At 37.4% G+C, this 15,689-nt stretch overlaps 1 protein-coding gene across 7 annotated transcripts in view; it reads right to left on the bottom strand.

The window, feature by feature from the left end:
- Atrx (ATRX chromatin remodeler) overlaps window positions 1-15,689 on the bottom strand; it is a 163,518-nt gene that overhangs the window by 61,005 nt on the left and 86,824 nt on the right. For all 7 annotated transcript variants that reach the window (XM_048336717.1, XM_048336718.1, XM_048336720.1 and 4 more), the window contains 5 exons: window positions 9,776-9,909; window positions 8,941-9,117; window positions 6,860-6,953; window positions 3,155-3,257; window positions 954-1,175 (listed from right to left, as the gene is read on the bottom strand). In XM_048336717.1, the coding sequence (XP_048192674.1) occupies window positions 954-1,175; window positions 3,155-3,257; window positions 6,860-6,953; window positions 8,941-9,117; window positions 9,776-9,909 (730 nt within the window). The remainder of the gene's footprint in view (window positions 1-953; window positions 1,176-3,154; window positions 3,258-6,859; window positions 6,954-8,940; window positions 9,118-9,775; window positions 9,910-15,689) is intronic.

Below are 15,689 nucleotides of genomic sequence, written 5' to 3'. Positions count from 1 at the left end.
CTTTTTATTATATATGCGGTGCTGAGGAATCGAACCCAGGGCTTCAAGTATACAAGGCAAGCCCTCTGCCACTAGGCCATATTCCCAGCCCCAGCAGCATCCATATTCTTTACTACAAAATATTTTGCCCATCTTTTTTTTTTTTTTGGCCAGTCCTGGGGCTTGGACTCAGGGCCTGAGCACTGTCCCTGGCTTCTTCTTGCTCAAGGCTAGCACTCTGCCACTTGAGCCACAGCGCCACTTCTGGCCATTATCTGTATATGTGGTGCTGGGGAATCGAACCTAGGGCCTCATGTATACGAGGCAAGCACTCTTGCCACTAGGCCATATCCCCAGCCCCACTACAAAATATTTTAACAAAGGAAATGCTCATGTGAACAATTTATGATTCCTGATTTTAAATTATAAATATAATGACATTTAAGGAATAAACGTAAGCCACTATTTTTAAACTCTTTACATTTGCAACCAGGAGCAAAATATGTTCTTAAGTTTGACAGAAAAGTTGTCATAAGAAGCTCCTCCAAGCCAGGCATAAGTGGCTCATGCCTGTAATCCTAGCTACTCAGGAGGCTGACGTCAGAGAATCACAGTTCAAAGCCAGCCCAAACAGGACAGTCTGTGAGACTTTATCTCCATAAAAAAGCTAGAAGTGGTACTGTGGTTCAAGAGGTAGAATACTAGCCTTGAATAAAAGAAGCTCAAGGACAGTGCCTAGGCCTAGAGTTCAAGCTTCAGGACCAGGAAAAAATTCAAATATTCATGTGTATCTAATTATACTATAACAACCTAATGAAGACTCTGAAGTTGCAAAAACTGCTTATGAAATAGTGTTAACTAGAAATCTGTAGTTGTTATACTCAACTCTTGAAATACTGAAATATAACCATGATATATATATATATATACACACACACATATATATACAAGTACTTTAAAAAAGAAATGTTTACTTCTCTCAATTTCTCTCGCTCACGCTCCCTCTCAGCGATACGCTTCCGTCTTTCTTCCTCTTCTTTAAGAGCATTTTGTGTTTCCGTCCTTAGTTTGTCATCCTTTAGAATCTTCCGGATTTTCTTTCTGCCTTTTCCAGGGGACTTAGAATCATCATTTTCATCCTCTTCCTCCTCATCTTCATCCTCCTCTTCTTCCTTTTCTTCTTCCTCAGAATGGCTCTATAGTATTCAAAGGATAGAGGTAAACAGTAAGAAATTTTTTAACTTGTCAGTTTCGTATGCCACTATTTAAAATAACAAGAAAGGACAAAAGACACTATGTTGAAATGCCTTACACTTATATTTAGCAATAAATAGGTGGTGTGTGTCTGTGATCCCAGCACTCAAGAGACAGAAAGACATAAGTTCAAGGTCAGCCTGGACTACCTGGCATGTACTCAAAAAAGTCAGATAATATATAATAAAAATGTGCTATGAAGTAGAATATATACTCCTGGGGTAAATGGGTACATATATGGCTAAAAAGAATATGAAAAGAGGCTCAACATCACTGACAGATATAAATGAAAACCACAAGAATGCATCATTTTATACTCACTAGAATGGCTATTACTGAATAACAAAAGCAAAAATAAGAAAAAGAAAAAAAAAAACAGAAGTCTGGTCCAGTTCTGCTGAGAGTGTCAAATGCTTTAGCCAATATAGGAAAAGAATATGTATGTGATTCCTAATAGGAATGGTAGTGAATTCACATTAGAAAAAGAAAAGCCAGGCACCAGTGGCTTATGTCTGTAGTTCTAGCTACTCATATGCTGAGATCTAAGGCCCACGGCCTGAAATCAGCCAGAAGGTAAAATCCATGAAACACTTAGCTCTGATTGACCACAAAGAGCCAGAAGTGGAGCTGTGTGTGAAAAATGAAAAGCTCAGAATATCATCCAGGGCCCAAGTTTAAGCCTCAGTAAAGGCACAAAAAGAGGAAGGAAGGGGGGAGAGGAAGGAGGGGGAGGGGGAGGAGGAGGAGGAGGAGGAGGAGGAGGGGGGGGAGGAGGGGGAGGAGGAGGAGGAGGAGGAGGGGGAGGGGGAGGAGGGGGAGGGGGAGGGGGAGGAGGAGGAGGAGGAGGAGGAGGAGGAGGAGGAGGAGGAGGAGGAGGAGGAGGAGGAGGAGGAGGAGGAGGAGGAGGAGGAGGAGGAAAAAAGAGGGAGACATAGAGAGGAGGAGAGGTGGAGAGGGAGAGAGGAAGGAAGAGGGGAAGAATTATTTTATGATCCAGCAATGACATTATTCTATATATACCAAAAGGAACTAAAAGCAGATTCAAATAGATATTTGTACAGTCATGTTCATAACAGCATTATTCCAAGTAGTCAAAAGGAGGGAACAATTCATGTTTGTCAACTGATGAAAAGATAAACAAAAATGTGGTATACATATACAATGGCTTACCCACTTTTAAAAAGAATCAAATTCTCATATATGCTACAACAAAACTGAACCTTAGAAACCTATCAATCAAATACTCAATATGCATACACATACCAAAAAAAGGTGTACAATCCCACACAAAAGCAGCACCTAAAAAAAGCAAATTCACCAGGTAGGGGTGGCTCATGCCTATAATCCTAGCTACTCAAGAAGCTGATATCTGAGGATCGTGGTTCAGAGCCAGCCCAGGAAATTAATCAACAGAAACCCAGAAGTGGTGCTGTGGCTCAAGTGGTAGAGCCCTAGCCTTGAGCTGAAAAGCTCAGGGACAGTGCCCAGACCGAGTTCAAGCCCCATGACTGACCAAAAAAAAAAAAATTAAGATGCATTGTGCTTATACACTGATCTGATGAATGGTAACTCCTTTGTACAACTTAAAGATGTTAAAATATAACAAAAAAAGAAATTAAGATACAAAATCTTTGATGGAAATGCTTTGGAAGAAGTTGGTAATTTTCATTCATTTTAGAATTATAAATTGGAAATAAAGGAAAATAAAAAACAGAAAAGATAAAAATTAAGATACAGACAAAACTGGTAACTCTCAGGCCAATAATTTTACATATTTATATATTCAATAAATTAATCCTTCCAATGTGTAAAATGTAAATAAATTAATGTAACTTATGAATGGAACACAAGCATTAGTGTACTTATTATTGTGTACTATAGTAGATCAATTATAATTCAAACACATAACAAACATTATTACCTTGTTTTCACTAGATGAATCTTCTTGAACCTTAATGCGTCGCCTTTTCTTTTTTTGTTTATAACTTCTCTGATTTTCTTCCAATTCTGCTTTCTTTGCAGACCTGAAGAAAATTTTCAGTGCAAAATAAAATATGGCATGATGAGTTTGGAAACACTATACCTTTATGTACATTCCTAAATGAAAAGGAAAACAAAAGGCAAGAAAAAAATCAATAGGTTTCAAAAAGATATTCCAACAGTAACTAAAACACAAAAAAATCAACATGTTTTTAATGGATCTTCCAACAGAAGCCAAAAAAGAAAAGGTTTCAGATTTTCCAACAGAAATACTCAGAGGAGGGAGATTTGATATGAGTAGTAAATTATGATTAAATTCACTTCATCATTTAGGACTGCTTTGCTAAGATTGCAACTCAGAGCCTGGGTGCTATCCCTGAACTTTTTGCTGAAGGTTCTACTACTTGAGACACAGCTCCACTTCTGGCCTTTTGGTGGTTAATTGGAGATGAGAGTCTCAGGGATTTTCCTGCCAAGGCTGGCTTCAAACCATGATCCTCAGATCTCAGCTTCCTGAGAAGGATTAAAGGTGTGAGCTGCCAGCGCTTGATAGATCATTAAAATATTTTTAATAGCAACAAACTTTAGTGTAAAAAGTATTTCTGGGGATAGAAAATGGTACACAAAACCATTTAATTTAGACCAAAAACAAAAGCTCAGAAAACACCAAGTGCCAAGTCAGAATGACACAAAGCAGAACACTTGTTCACTACAGGCAATCATGTGGCTACTATGGAAAGTGGTATGGAGGGTCCTCAAATGTTAAAAATAGAAACATCATATGATCCAATACTATTTCTGAGTATATACTCTAAAGAACTGAAAACAGGGACAAAAGAGATTATTTATACATCCATGCTCTTATTGACATTATTCACAATTGCCAACAGGTAGGAGCAAAACAAGTGAACAAGTGAACAAGAAATGAGTGGACAAAAATATGAAACACTCTTCAGCTTTTTTTTTTTTATCAATTTTAGGGCTTGAACTCAGGACCTGGACATTATCCCTGAGCTCTTTCACTCAGGGCTAGGGCTTTGCCACTTTGAGCCACAGCTCAACTTCCAGTTTTCTGGTGGTTAATTGGAGATAAGAATCTCACAGACTTTTCTGTCCAGGCTGGCTTTGAACCATAAGCCTCAAATCTCAGTCCCCTGAATAGCTAAGACTACGAGCATGACCCACCAGTGCCTGGCCACTCTTGAGCTTTAAAAAGGGATTCTGACACATATTACAATATGAATGAATCTTGAGGACATGATGTTAAATCATGTTAAATCATAAGCCAGTCACAAAATGAGATATAGAGAAGGCACTAGCTAGAACAGTCAAACTTAGAGACATAAAATAGTATCATGAGTAGGAGGCTGAGGTCAAAGAATAAGGAAAAATTATTGTTCAATGCAAACAGTTTCCATTTTGTAAGATGACAAAGTTCTAAAGAATGGGTGTGTCAGGTGCTAGTGGCTCACACTTGTAATCCTAGATACTCAGGTGGCTGAGATCTGAGGATCATAGTTCAAAACTATGCTGGACAGCAAAGTACCTGAGACTCTTATCTCTAATTAACCAGCAAAAATTCTGAAGTGTGGCGGTTGTTCATGTAGTAGAGCATCAGCCTTAACCAAAAAAGCTAAGGTACAGCAGCACCTAGGCACTGAGTTCGAGCCCCAGTACTGGCACAAGAAAAAAAGAAGAGAATGTTTTTAAAAATAAATGACTGTACTTAACACTATTAATTAGTCACTTAAAAAAGATGGCAAACCTCCAGGACTGGCCAAAAAAAAAAAAAAAAGTTTGCTTCATGGGAATGAGGGAGGAGGTAACAAACAGTACAGGAAATGTACCCAAGGCCGAAGTATGAAATTGTAACCTCTCTGTACATCAGTTTGACAATAAAATAAAAAAAAATTTTTTTAAAAGATGGCAAACTTTATGCTAGGTATATTTTCCCATCAATAAATTAATCATTTAAGCACGGCACTGGTGGCTCACAGCTTTAGTCCTAGCTACTGAGGAGGCTCAGATCTGAGGATTAGCAGTTCAAAGCCGGCTCAGGGAAAGAGACTCTGTGTGACTCTCATCTCCAATTAATCACCAAAAAGCATGACATGTAAGTATGGTTCAAGTTGTAAAGTACCAGCCTTGCATGAAAAAGCGAAACAAGAATGGAAAGACCTAAGTTCAAGCTCTACTACTGGCACTAATAATATGAATTGTATTATTATTATTATTATTATTATTATTATTTAAAGAGTAATGAAGTACTGAGCACTAGTGGCTCATACCTTTAATCCTAGCTATCCAGGAGACTGACCTATGAGGACCTCATTTTAAAGCTAGCCTGGGCAGACTCTTATCTCCAATTAACCAGCAAAAAGTCAGAAGTAGAAGTGTGGCTCAAATAGTAGAGCATCAGCCTTCACCACAAAAAGCAAAAGGGAAACACCCAGGCCCTGAGTTCAAGGCCCAGTATTAGTATAAAAATAGAAGTGGACTAGGAGTATAGCTCAGTGTACATGCCTAGCATGCCTAAGAAACTACTCCCCAGCACCACAAAAGCAAACCAAAAAGTGATAAAGCCTTGATGCAAAGTAAAATCTGAGCGAACCTTGGAAGTAATACATTAAAGAATCTATTCACAAAAGTAAACATACTATAGGAATTTAATCTTATAATCTTAATATGTCCAGTGCTCAATGCTAGCACTCTACCACTTGAGCTACAGCTCCACTTTCAGCTTTTTGGTGGTTAATTGGAAATGAGTCTCACAAACTTCTTGTCTGGGTTGGCTTTGAACAATGATCTTCAGATCTCAGCATGCTGAGTAACTAGGATTACAGGCTTGAGCCACCAACACTGCGCTATATCTAAAGCTTAAAATGCTAAATTTTCTGTTTTACAAATTATCTTAGTTTAAGCACAGTTCCTGTCATACCTTATTATTATTATATTTTCCTGAAATATAATATTATGCTATACTCTAAGCACAGTCTGGTTAAGTATTAGCCTAAATAAACACAAATGTTTTAAAACATGCAAGTGCAAACAGACATTTATGTAGACACATACTACAAATACACTCTTCATTTGCTAAATTGTAGGAAAGATAATGTTATTCTGGGAGACTTTCTTTTAAATCTTAGAATGGTATTACCTAAAAAACTGTGCTGAAAAGGAAATTTTTATGTAAGCATTTATCAGGACATATTAAGAAACGAATCCATCTTTATTACTCTAATACTAAGAGCAATAATTAGCACTCATTTAAGAATTACTATGTGCTATGGAGGTTGTTATAAGCATTTTACATGCACTGTCTCATTAAATACCTACAATAACCAGTAAGGTAATTATACTGTAATCCTCTATTTTAGAAAGGAGAAAACTTAAGCGTAGAAGAAAGACAGAAAATAGGTTGAGGCAGTTTTTATACAGTTTCTTATCTACTATACAGTAAAGCCCTTCCTAATAACCAAAACCTCCAGTAATGAATATTTCTGCACACTGAAAAGCCAACACAGTTACAATAGACAATTCAATTGCATATAAAGTATGTTTTCAAGTATAAACATACAAAATATTTACATACTTTTAAATTTATTGAGATTACTCCCTAAAGTTTTGGGGAAAAGTGCAATATTACCTTGTTCTAGGCCGTTGTTCATCTTCAGACTCACTAACTGCTTCACTGACTCCTGATTCCTGAAAATCAGTATCTTCTGACTCTTCGCTGCTCACTTAAATTAAAAAATATATATCATTGCCAAGCATTTTAAAACAGAAACAAAATTCACTTAAGTTGCCCATAATTTCACATTAATAATTTAAAGCATTGTAAGAACATTAGGAACATACATGACTGTATATTACAGCTTATAGAATATACCTTTTAATGACTGAAATGTTACAAGTTAACTAGCCTCATCAAAAATTGTATAATTATCCAAAATCTAAAGTGCTCTGTATGTTAATATGCTTCTACAAGTAGAAAACATCATATTTGCCCTAAGGTGAGGAACTGCTCTCAAAATGAAAAAGTTCACTAAGAATGCTGTATAAATTTATCTTCAAGCTATGTGTCTAAGGTAACACATATTAGTGGATCCATGAATTTTATGTGTAGACATGGGTACCTTAGCTAAGATAGTTCCTTATAGATATTAAGCTGAGATCTGAAAAGTGAGGTTCAAAGCCAACCCAGGCAGCAACTAACAGCAAAAAGATGGAAGTAAAGGTGTTGCTCAAGTGGTAGAACACCAGCCTTGAGCAAAAGGGCTAAGCAAGAGTACAAAGTACTAAATTCAAGTCCCAATACTGGCATCAAAAAGGTCATCTAACATTTCTATGTGCTGGGACCCTTCATAATCATCTCTTCTAGTTCTTCAAAAAATATGTAATAAATTCATGTGAATTATAATGTCCTATTTAACTATACCTTATTACCTGTTATTCAAATTCCTTTTATGCCCCCTCCTAACTTCTAGTGACCACTAATAGTATTCCATTCTCTACCTCATGAAATCAACTTGTTTTAGCTTAAACACATGGTATATGTCTTCCTGTGCTTGATTTCATTTCAGATGCCTCAGCTTCACCTATTTTAACACTCCCCAAAGTGATTCCCATAGTGACTGAAAACCACTGTACCAATAATCTACCTATTCATTTTTGTATCCTTAATTTAATGTGGACTTAGAAGCCCCTCAATGTATAAGGACTCATTCTGAGCATGTTGGCATACACCTTTTATCCCAACACTCACGAGGCTGAGGAGGCTGAGACATGAAGATCTTCATTTCAAAGCCAGCCTGCCCTACACAGTGAGAATCTATCTTACCAAAAAGAAAAAAAAATGTCAGGCACTATAATCCTAACTACTTAGGAGGCTGAGATCTGAGGATCACAGTTCAAAGTCAGTCTCAGCAGGAATGTCCATGAGATTCTCCTTTCCAACTCACAAAAAAGGCAGAAGTGGAGCTGTGACTCAAGTGGTAGAACACTAACCTTAAACACAAAAAGCTGAAAACAGTGACTTGACTCACACCTATATCAGGAGGATTATAGTTTGAGGATAGTGTGGGCAAAAGTTCACCAGATTCTATTTCATCCAATTAAGGGCTAAGCATGGTGTCCTGACTGTCATCCTAGCTATGTGGAAACATAAACAGGATTGTGGTACCATCCACTCAGGCAAAAAGGAAGACTATTTGAACAGTGACTGTAGTAAAAAAAGACTAGGGATATGGTTCCACTGATAGACTGTCTGCATAGGAAGCATAATGCTCTGAGTTCAAACTCCAGTACTGCAAAGAACAAGTGAGCCAAAAGAGAAACCTCAGACTTTTAATATAGTTAAAATAATCTGACTACATATAAGTCAAATTTTATATATGATTGCTAGCTTTTATTGTTTCCAAAAGAAAGCAGTTATTCTTGTAGTTGTGTGTAATATTTTATTTTATATGTAGCCTACAAATTTATATTCAGTCATTATTTATTGATCATTATACTGTGAATGTGTATAACACAAAAAGGTTTAAAATACTCTTAGTGTTATCTCAAGATCCAGGGTTATCTTCCCACTCTAAATACTTACATGACTCAAGAGACCAGCTGATATGTTCTCAGCCTGGATAGGCCAGTTGTTTCATAGGCTCTATCTCATTCCTGTAATTGGCATATGAAACTAGTGTGTTTCTTCCAATCAGAATGCAAATATCTTACCCTTCCTTCTACTTCGAATTTTGGCTTCTTTGTGCTCTTTAGGCTTTGTCTTTTTTTCTTCTCCAGATTCTCCATCACTCACAGTCAGCTTGTGCCTCAAAAGCCTATGTCTATATCTTGGCTTCTTAGATTCTTCAGAATCTGAATCTGATTCAGAATTGGTTGGGTTTTTTGTGTCTAAATGAAAAACACGTATCAGTAAGTCCTTCTACAACCCATTTTGCCCTTTAAAATGTTTTCCAAACATGTTTTAAGGGAGTAGGCAAAGGGGAGCACAGAAATGGAGGGAGGAAAGGTGAAATGTACTTTATGCAAAAAATGAACTATGTAACTTGAGGGCAGGGATGGGAAGGGAAAATAGGGAAGAACAAAGGAAAAGGTGATACTGACCAAGATGCATTATACTTATACCTGACTTGTGGAATTGTAACCTCTTTATACAACTACTTAACAATAAAAAAGACAAAAATGTTTCTCAAAACTATTATGTTAGTAAGAACACAGACATCATTCAGCAGAGCAGTGCATATACATTGTAGCACTGGTGAAAGGTTATCTTGCACATCACACTATTATTAAAATGTCACCAGTGCCTATTACTTTCAAGCATACTTGGCTTAAAACTCATCTGTTTATTGGCAGTAACTGACAAAAAAGAGAATAGCTGCCATAATTATTACAAGAGATTCAGGGATAAAAGGAAGAAAGCTTAAAGATTTTAATAAGCTTGAACATGCATGCACTAAAAGAGTTCATAATTACTGATATTCTTCAAGGACTGAACAGCTCAAGTAATTAATTGATAGCATCCTGTGTCTCTCTCTGGGGAGCTCACCTTCATCTCCTGGATTGGCTTCAAGTTGTTTTCCATTTCTTTTTTTCTCTTCTTCTGGTTCATCATCTGAAGACCCATCCTCATCAGAGGAAAGATTGGCTTTAATTTCTTCTAAAAGCATCTTCTTGGCAATTCTTGAGAGTAAAAACACAATTAAAAAACTATATATTTGGGGTTGAAATATACCAATTGAAAATAAAATTCTGTTATCAAAATTGAAATGTTAATAGATTTTATATCTTATGACTATTGTGACCAATTCCAACGTAATGCTACATAAGTTTCCATTGTCACCATCATCCAGCAAATACAATAGGAGACAACCCACTAGTGGTAAATCACACAGACCAAACTCCAGAGAAGGTTTATTCAACAGCAAAACATATTGCTGAAAAATGAATATTAATAAACCATTCTATTATGAAACAGTGAATCAACCTAGAATATTTTTGAATCTCAATTTCACTTTACTCCAGAAATCTGTTAATCAGATCAAAGTATCACCAAATATTTGGCACTAAACAATAAGGGCTCTAGTAATATTGAAGTTAGGACAGAGAAGGAACATGAGCACTATTTATTATACACAGTAAAAGAATACACATTACCATGACTTTCTAAAACAGTACAGTAGCTTCATTCTCAATAAAATTTCTTAAGATGTTACTCAAAGACCAATTCATTAATAGAAAAATCAAGTACTAAAAGCACATGAGAAAATAATTCCTTTACTAATATTATCATGTAAAAATACATTCCTGTGAATGTCAGGCACCCATGGCTCACACTGACTACTCAGGAGGGCGAGATCTATGGATGGAGATTAGAAGCCAGTCGGGGCAGAAAAGTTAATGAGACTCCTATATCCAATTTACCAGCAAAAACTTGGAAGTGGAGCAGTGGCTCTAGTGGTAGAGCGCTAGTCTTGAGCAAAAAAGCCAGGAAGAGTATGAGACCTTGAGCTCAAGTCCCACTGCCAGCACCAAAAAGTATGTACATATGTATGTGTGTGTATATATGCTGCACATTATATTATATGCATATATATTATATACACATACACCTTTGATGTGCATGTTTGCACTAATTAAAATTATCTGAAAATATCAAATAAAATGATGAGGCTTTGTGTGAGACAAGGGATTTCATCAGGGCAGTCATTCTTGTCATAAATTCAGAAATCACAATAGTAAAGGATTACATAAATATTCAAAGAGGAAGATGGCAAGAGTCCAATAGTTTACCATGAGCTAATTTCCATGGTATAATTATACATTTGGTAATCAAGACTGACCAGCTCAACCAAATACCTTAATAGATGAGATTATAGAATCTGTCTTAATTTCTAAATTTGAAACATTTCTTTTCACTTCTTTGACTGTACTCACACGTCAAAGCATGATTGAATGAATTTTTATTCATGGGGCTAGGGCATGATGGCTCACAAGCTGAGAGGCTACTCGAGAGGCTGATCAAAAGGATCAAAGTTCTATGCCTCTCCAGGCAAAACATTGTTAGACTCCTTCTCAACTAATACCTCAGCGGCATGCACCTGCCCTCCCAGCTACTTAGGGCGCTGAGATTAGGAAGATAGCAATTTCAGTCTAGCCCAGGGGAAAAAAAAGTTCACAAGACCCCATCTCAATGTGTAATGGGATGTCTGTCTTCCCAGCTACAACAGGAAACCTTAGAGTGGTCCAAGAACAGACCTGGGCAAAAATGAGACCCTATCTCAAAATAAGCAGTGTAAAAAAGGGCTAGTGGTGTTGCTCTGCAGTAGATTGCTTGACTAGCAAGGGAGAGACCCCAAGTTGAAATGTCAACCTTTTTCACCAAAAATCAAAAGGAAAGCATTCAATGGTAGATGTTAATGTATGCTGACTTCCCCAGTTTCCACAAGTAAAATGTTCCCTGTTATTTAAACCCTAAACTGCCTAGGCTGAACCAAAATAGGCAATCACTTCCATAAATGTTTATTATATGCCGTTTTGTATTTTCTCCTCCAAACAGATGGATCAGAAATATTGAGAAAACACAGAAAATCACTAATTGGTAAAAAAAAGGAACCACACATAAATTTGGTATTCTGAGGGGTCTCTGCTCTATTTTATATTTTGAAGGAATATAGATTTTATCACTCTAATTTAAGTTTTACTGGAATTTAATTCTAAAGCTTTGCTCTTAATACTTCTAGATCAGTGGCTTGTTGATGTGGGATTGCATACAGTTGACATTTTAAAAACAGAGACTATTAAAAGGTCATAGGTACCTGTTTTACCAAGAAAGAAAAGTAGATGCAAATAATGTTTACTTTCCTCATTTTACAAAAGGACTCCATCTAACACATCTTCCTCTCCAAGTCAGAAAATAGTTTCAGAATAAAAGAAATATTCATTAGATGGAATGAAAGCATCTTTGTGGGAAAAAAATTCTCTAAAATCTTCAGTAAAATCTGCATTCTCATTTTTCATATGCCAGAAAAAAAATGTTCTCAATTTGGGCAATGAATTCTTTTTTTGTTTTTTAAGAAAACCCTCAAATAAATTTTATTGATAATATTTTATATATTAAAGTGATCTGAGTCAAACATGAGACATAGTAACCTTTTAAACATTAGATAATAGGTAGATAAATCTTTTTCTCTTTAATTCACTGTATATTAGTTTTTCTCCCAAATTTTTCCCATAGAAAATACACAGGCAATGAATTCTTTTTTTTTTTTTTTTTGGCCAGTCCTGGGCCTCAGACTCAGGGCCTGAGCACTGTCCCTGGCTTCTTGCTCAAGGCTAGCACTCTGCCACTTGAGCCACAGAGCCACTTCTGGCCGTTTTCTGTATATGTGGTGCTGGGGAATCGAACCTAGGACCTCATGTATACAAGGCAAGCACTCTTGCCACTAGGCCATATCCCCAGCCCCAGGCAATGAATTCTTAAATGAATGTTCATGTGTATAAAATGTGTAAAGTGTTGACCAAGTACAAAATGGTTCTTAAGAACTAAAAGCTGATCTTACATCATTTGGGTAGGTCAATAAGAGCCACCAAAACTATATTCTGAATCACGTTATTTACGTGCTACTTCAATACCTGATTTCAGTTGTTTACAAATGCCAAAAGTTTTAAAATTCCTACTAACTGTGGAAAACCTGGCATAATTGTAAGCAGCACCATAAATTTTCTTCTTCCAATCTCTAAACTCCTAACACATCTATTAAATGGAAGGTCAAAATATGTCAACCTACCTAATTCAATCTCAAGTTCTGGACTGTCAAGAAACAAACAAAGAAATATGATGCACATGCAATAAGATACAATTGGATATCAATTAATAAATCATACAAGCCGGACACTGGTGGCTCATGCCTATAATCCTAACTACTCAGGAGGCTGAGATCTGAAGATTGTGGTTCAAAGCCAGCCCAAGCAGGAAAGTCTGTGAGACTCTTAACTGCAATTAACCACCAAAAAACCAGAAGTAGCACTCTGGCTCAAGTGGTAGAACACTAGCCTTGAGCTAGAGCTCAGGGACAGCACCCAAGCCTAGAGTTCAAGCCCCACGACCAACAAATAAATCACACAATTACAGAAAATGGAATCAAAGCCATACATTGAAGAATTGCAACTTATCTCCAACATTCAGAAACCAATAATTATAGTCACTTTAGAAGCAGGAAAAGTATAAAACTTCAGAGAATGATAATTGAGTGATGGTGACTCCCTAAGCTTTATCTAGCTAAGTATGATAAAGTTTTATATTTGGCCCCGCATCACTTATTTGGTCAAAGGAAATTCTTACATATGGCCAAGTAAACTAAGAACGTTAATAAAATCAAATTCTTGCATAACTTATGAACAGTGCATAAATGATAACTGGTGGCTCATATCTAACCTACTATATCTCAAAATTTAAAGGAGCCCAGGGCTGAGGCAGACCTTCAACCTGAGTAGCCAGCAAGCATGCTGAGGTTGAAATGTGTCCCATCTACAAAGCCTGCTGTGAGATGTTTAAAGGGAAACTCCACTACCTTAACTCTGGAGTCACAGGCCACAGATACTTCAAGGACATCATCACTTGAGAACCAGCTGAAGCTGGCAACGCATCATTTTGGAGGCCTCAGCTGGACTCATGCTGGTATGACTGTGATGGATGTATAGTCATGCTCCCTAGTTGATTCTGTGTGCTCTGAAGTTTCCTTTCTTGAGGCTTTCCAAGACCGTTCTGAGAAAATCATCCAGGCAACAAAGTACTGCCCCTGAAATCTCAATGCTCAATATTACATCTTGGGGCAGATGTAGCATCCAAAGCAGCCATGACTCTATTAGAACCACTAGAAGCACAGGTTGTGCCACTCTGGTGGCAGATAACCTGAGCAGAGCCAGAGGTAATGGAGCCACTCCTTTATTATCCTGAAAGGTAGGGAAGGAAAAGGGGGAGAAAGTAAAACAATATGGGAAGGAGGGAAAATCTCCACAAACAAATAATTTGAATTGGTGCATGAGAACTAATAGGACCCCAAAATGCTCACAAACTAAAATCTTCTAAATTATAGTCTACGGCCATACCACCCTGAACGCACCCGATCTCGGCTAAATTATATAATGAACACTAAGATAATGCCTTATTACACCTTCCTCTACTGAAAGAATGCAAAAAGAAGATGAGCCTAATAACACAATCAGAAAAACAAAATTAGAAAGCTAAAAAGGCCTTTAAAAATTATGATATTATCTCAAAAGGAAATAAGTACTGTCTCCTTTTAGACTCAAGCAAGAAAGATTGATAAACGGCCTCATGCTAGTATGTCAATTAATATTTCAAAATGTGGAATTCTTATAAAGAAGCAATCAAGAGAAGGATCTCTTGCTCCAGGGAGACTTAGAGAAAGAACCATAACAAAAGTAACACAAAACGTTAGAGCTAGAAGAAAGGACTTTCAATTCCAAATATGTCATTTTATAGCTGAGGAAATAGGCTAAGAGAAGGGAATTGATTTAACTGGAGAAAATAAAGCTGGGAATAGAACCTGAGATCCTAAATTCCAAACTGCTATGAGTTTTTACTATGCTTGTGTAATACTCACTATGCAATAAGTATTACTGTGTTAATGCATGGGCAAAATACATGGTGTGTGTGTGTGTGTGTGTGTGTGTGTGTGTGTGTGTGTGTGTAGTACGTACACATTACATGGATTTCAAATATATATCAATGGAAGGACTCAAGCTTTGATTTTGTTTTTGTTTTTTGCCAGTCCTGGGCTTGCACTCAGGGCCTGAGCACTGTCCCTGGCTTCTTTTTGCTCAAGGCTACCATTCTGCCACTTGACCCACAGCGCCACTTCTGGCCATTTTCTATATAGGTGGTGCTGGGGAATTGAACCCAGGGCTTCATGTATATGAAGCAAGCACTCTTGCCACTAGGCCATATTCCCAGCCCCAAGCTTTGATTTTTTTTTATTTTTTTTATTTTTTGGCCAGTCCTGGGCTTGCACTCAGGGCCTGAGCACTGTCCCTGGCTTCTTCTTGCTCAAGGCTAGCACTCTGCCACTTGAGCCACAGCGCCACTTCTGGCCATTTTCTGCGTATGTGGTGCTGGGGAATTGAACCCAGGGCCTCATGTATATGAGGCAAGCACTCTTGCCACTGGGCCATATCCCCAGCCCCCAAGCTTTGATTTTTTTAAGAGGTTTTTTGCTTGTTAAGGCTTGGTGCCATTGGCTCCCTCCTGTAATCCTATCTACTCAGGAGGCTGAGATCCTAAGATCCAAGTTTGAAGCCCACTCAGGCAGTAAAGTCCATGAAACTCTCCAATTAACCAGCAAAAAGCCAGAAGTGGAGGTGTAGCTTAAGTCACAGAATGCCAGCCTTGAGTGAAAAGCTAAGAGACAGGCCCTGAGTTCACAGCTCAGTATATACAC

This window comes from Perognathus longimembris, chromosome 28 (genome assembly GCF_023159225.1).
Source record: "Perognathus longimembris pacificus isolate PPM17 chromosome 28, ASM2315922v1, whole genome shotgun sequence".
Lineage (NCBI taxonomy): Eukaryota > Metazoa > Chordata > Mammalia > Rodentia > Heteromyidae > Perognathus > Perognathus longimembris.
Note: the sequence above shows the minus strand (reverse complement) of the source record. Positions and strands in the feature narration are given on the sequence as shown.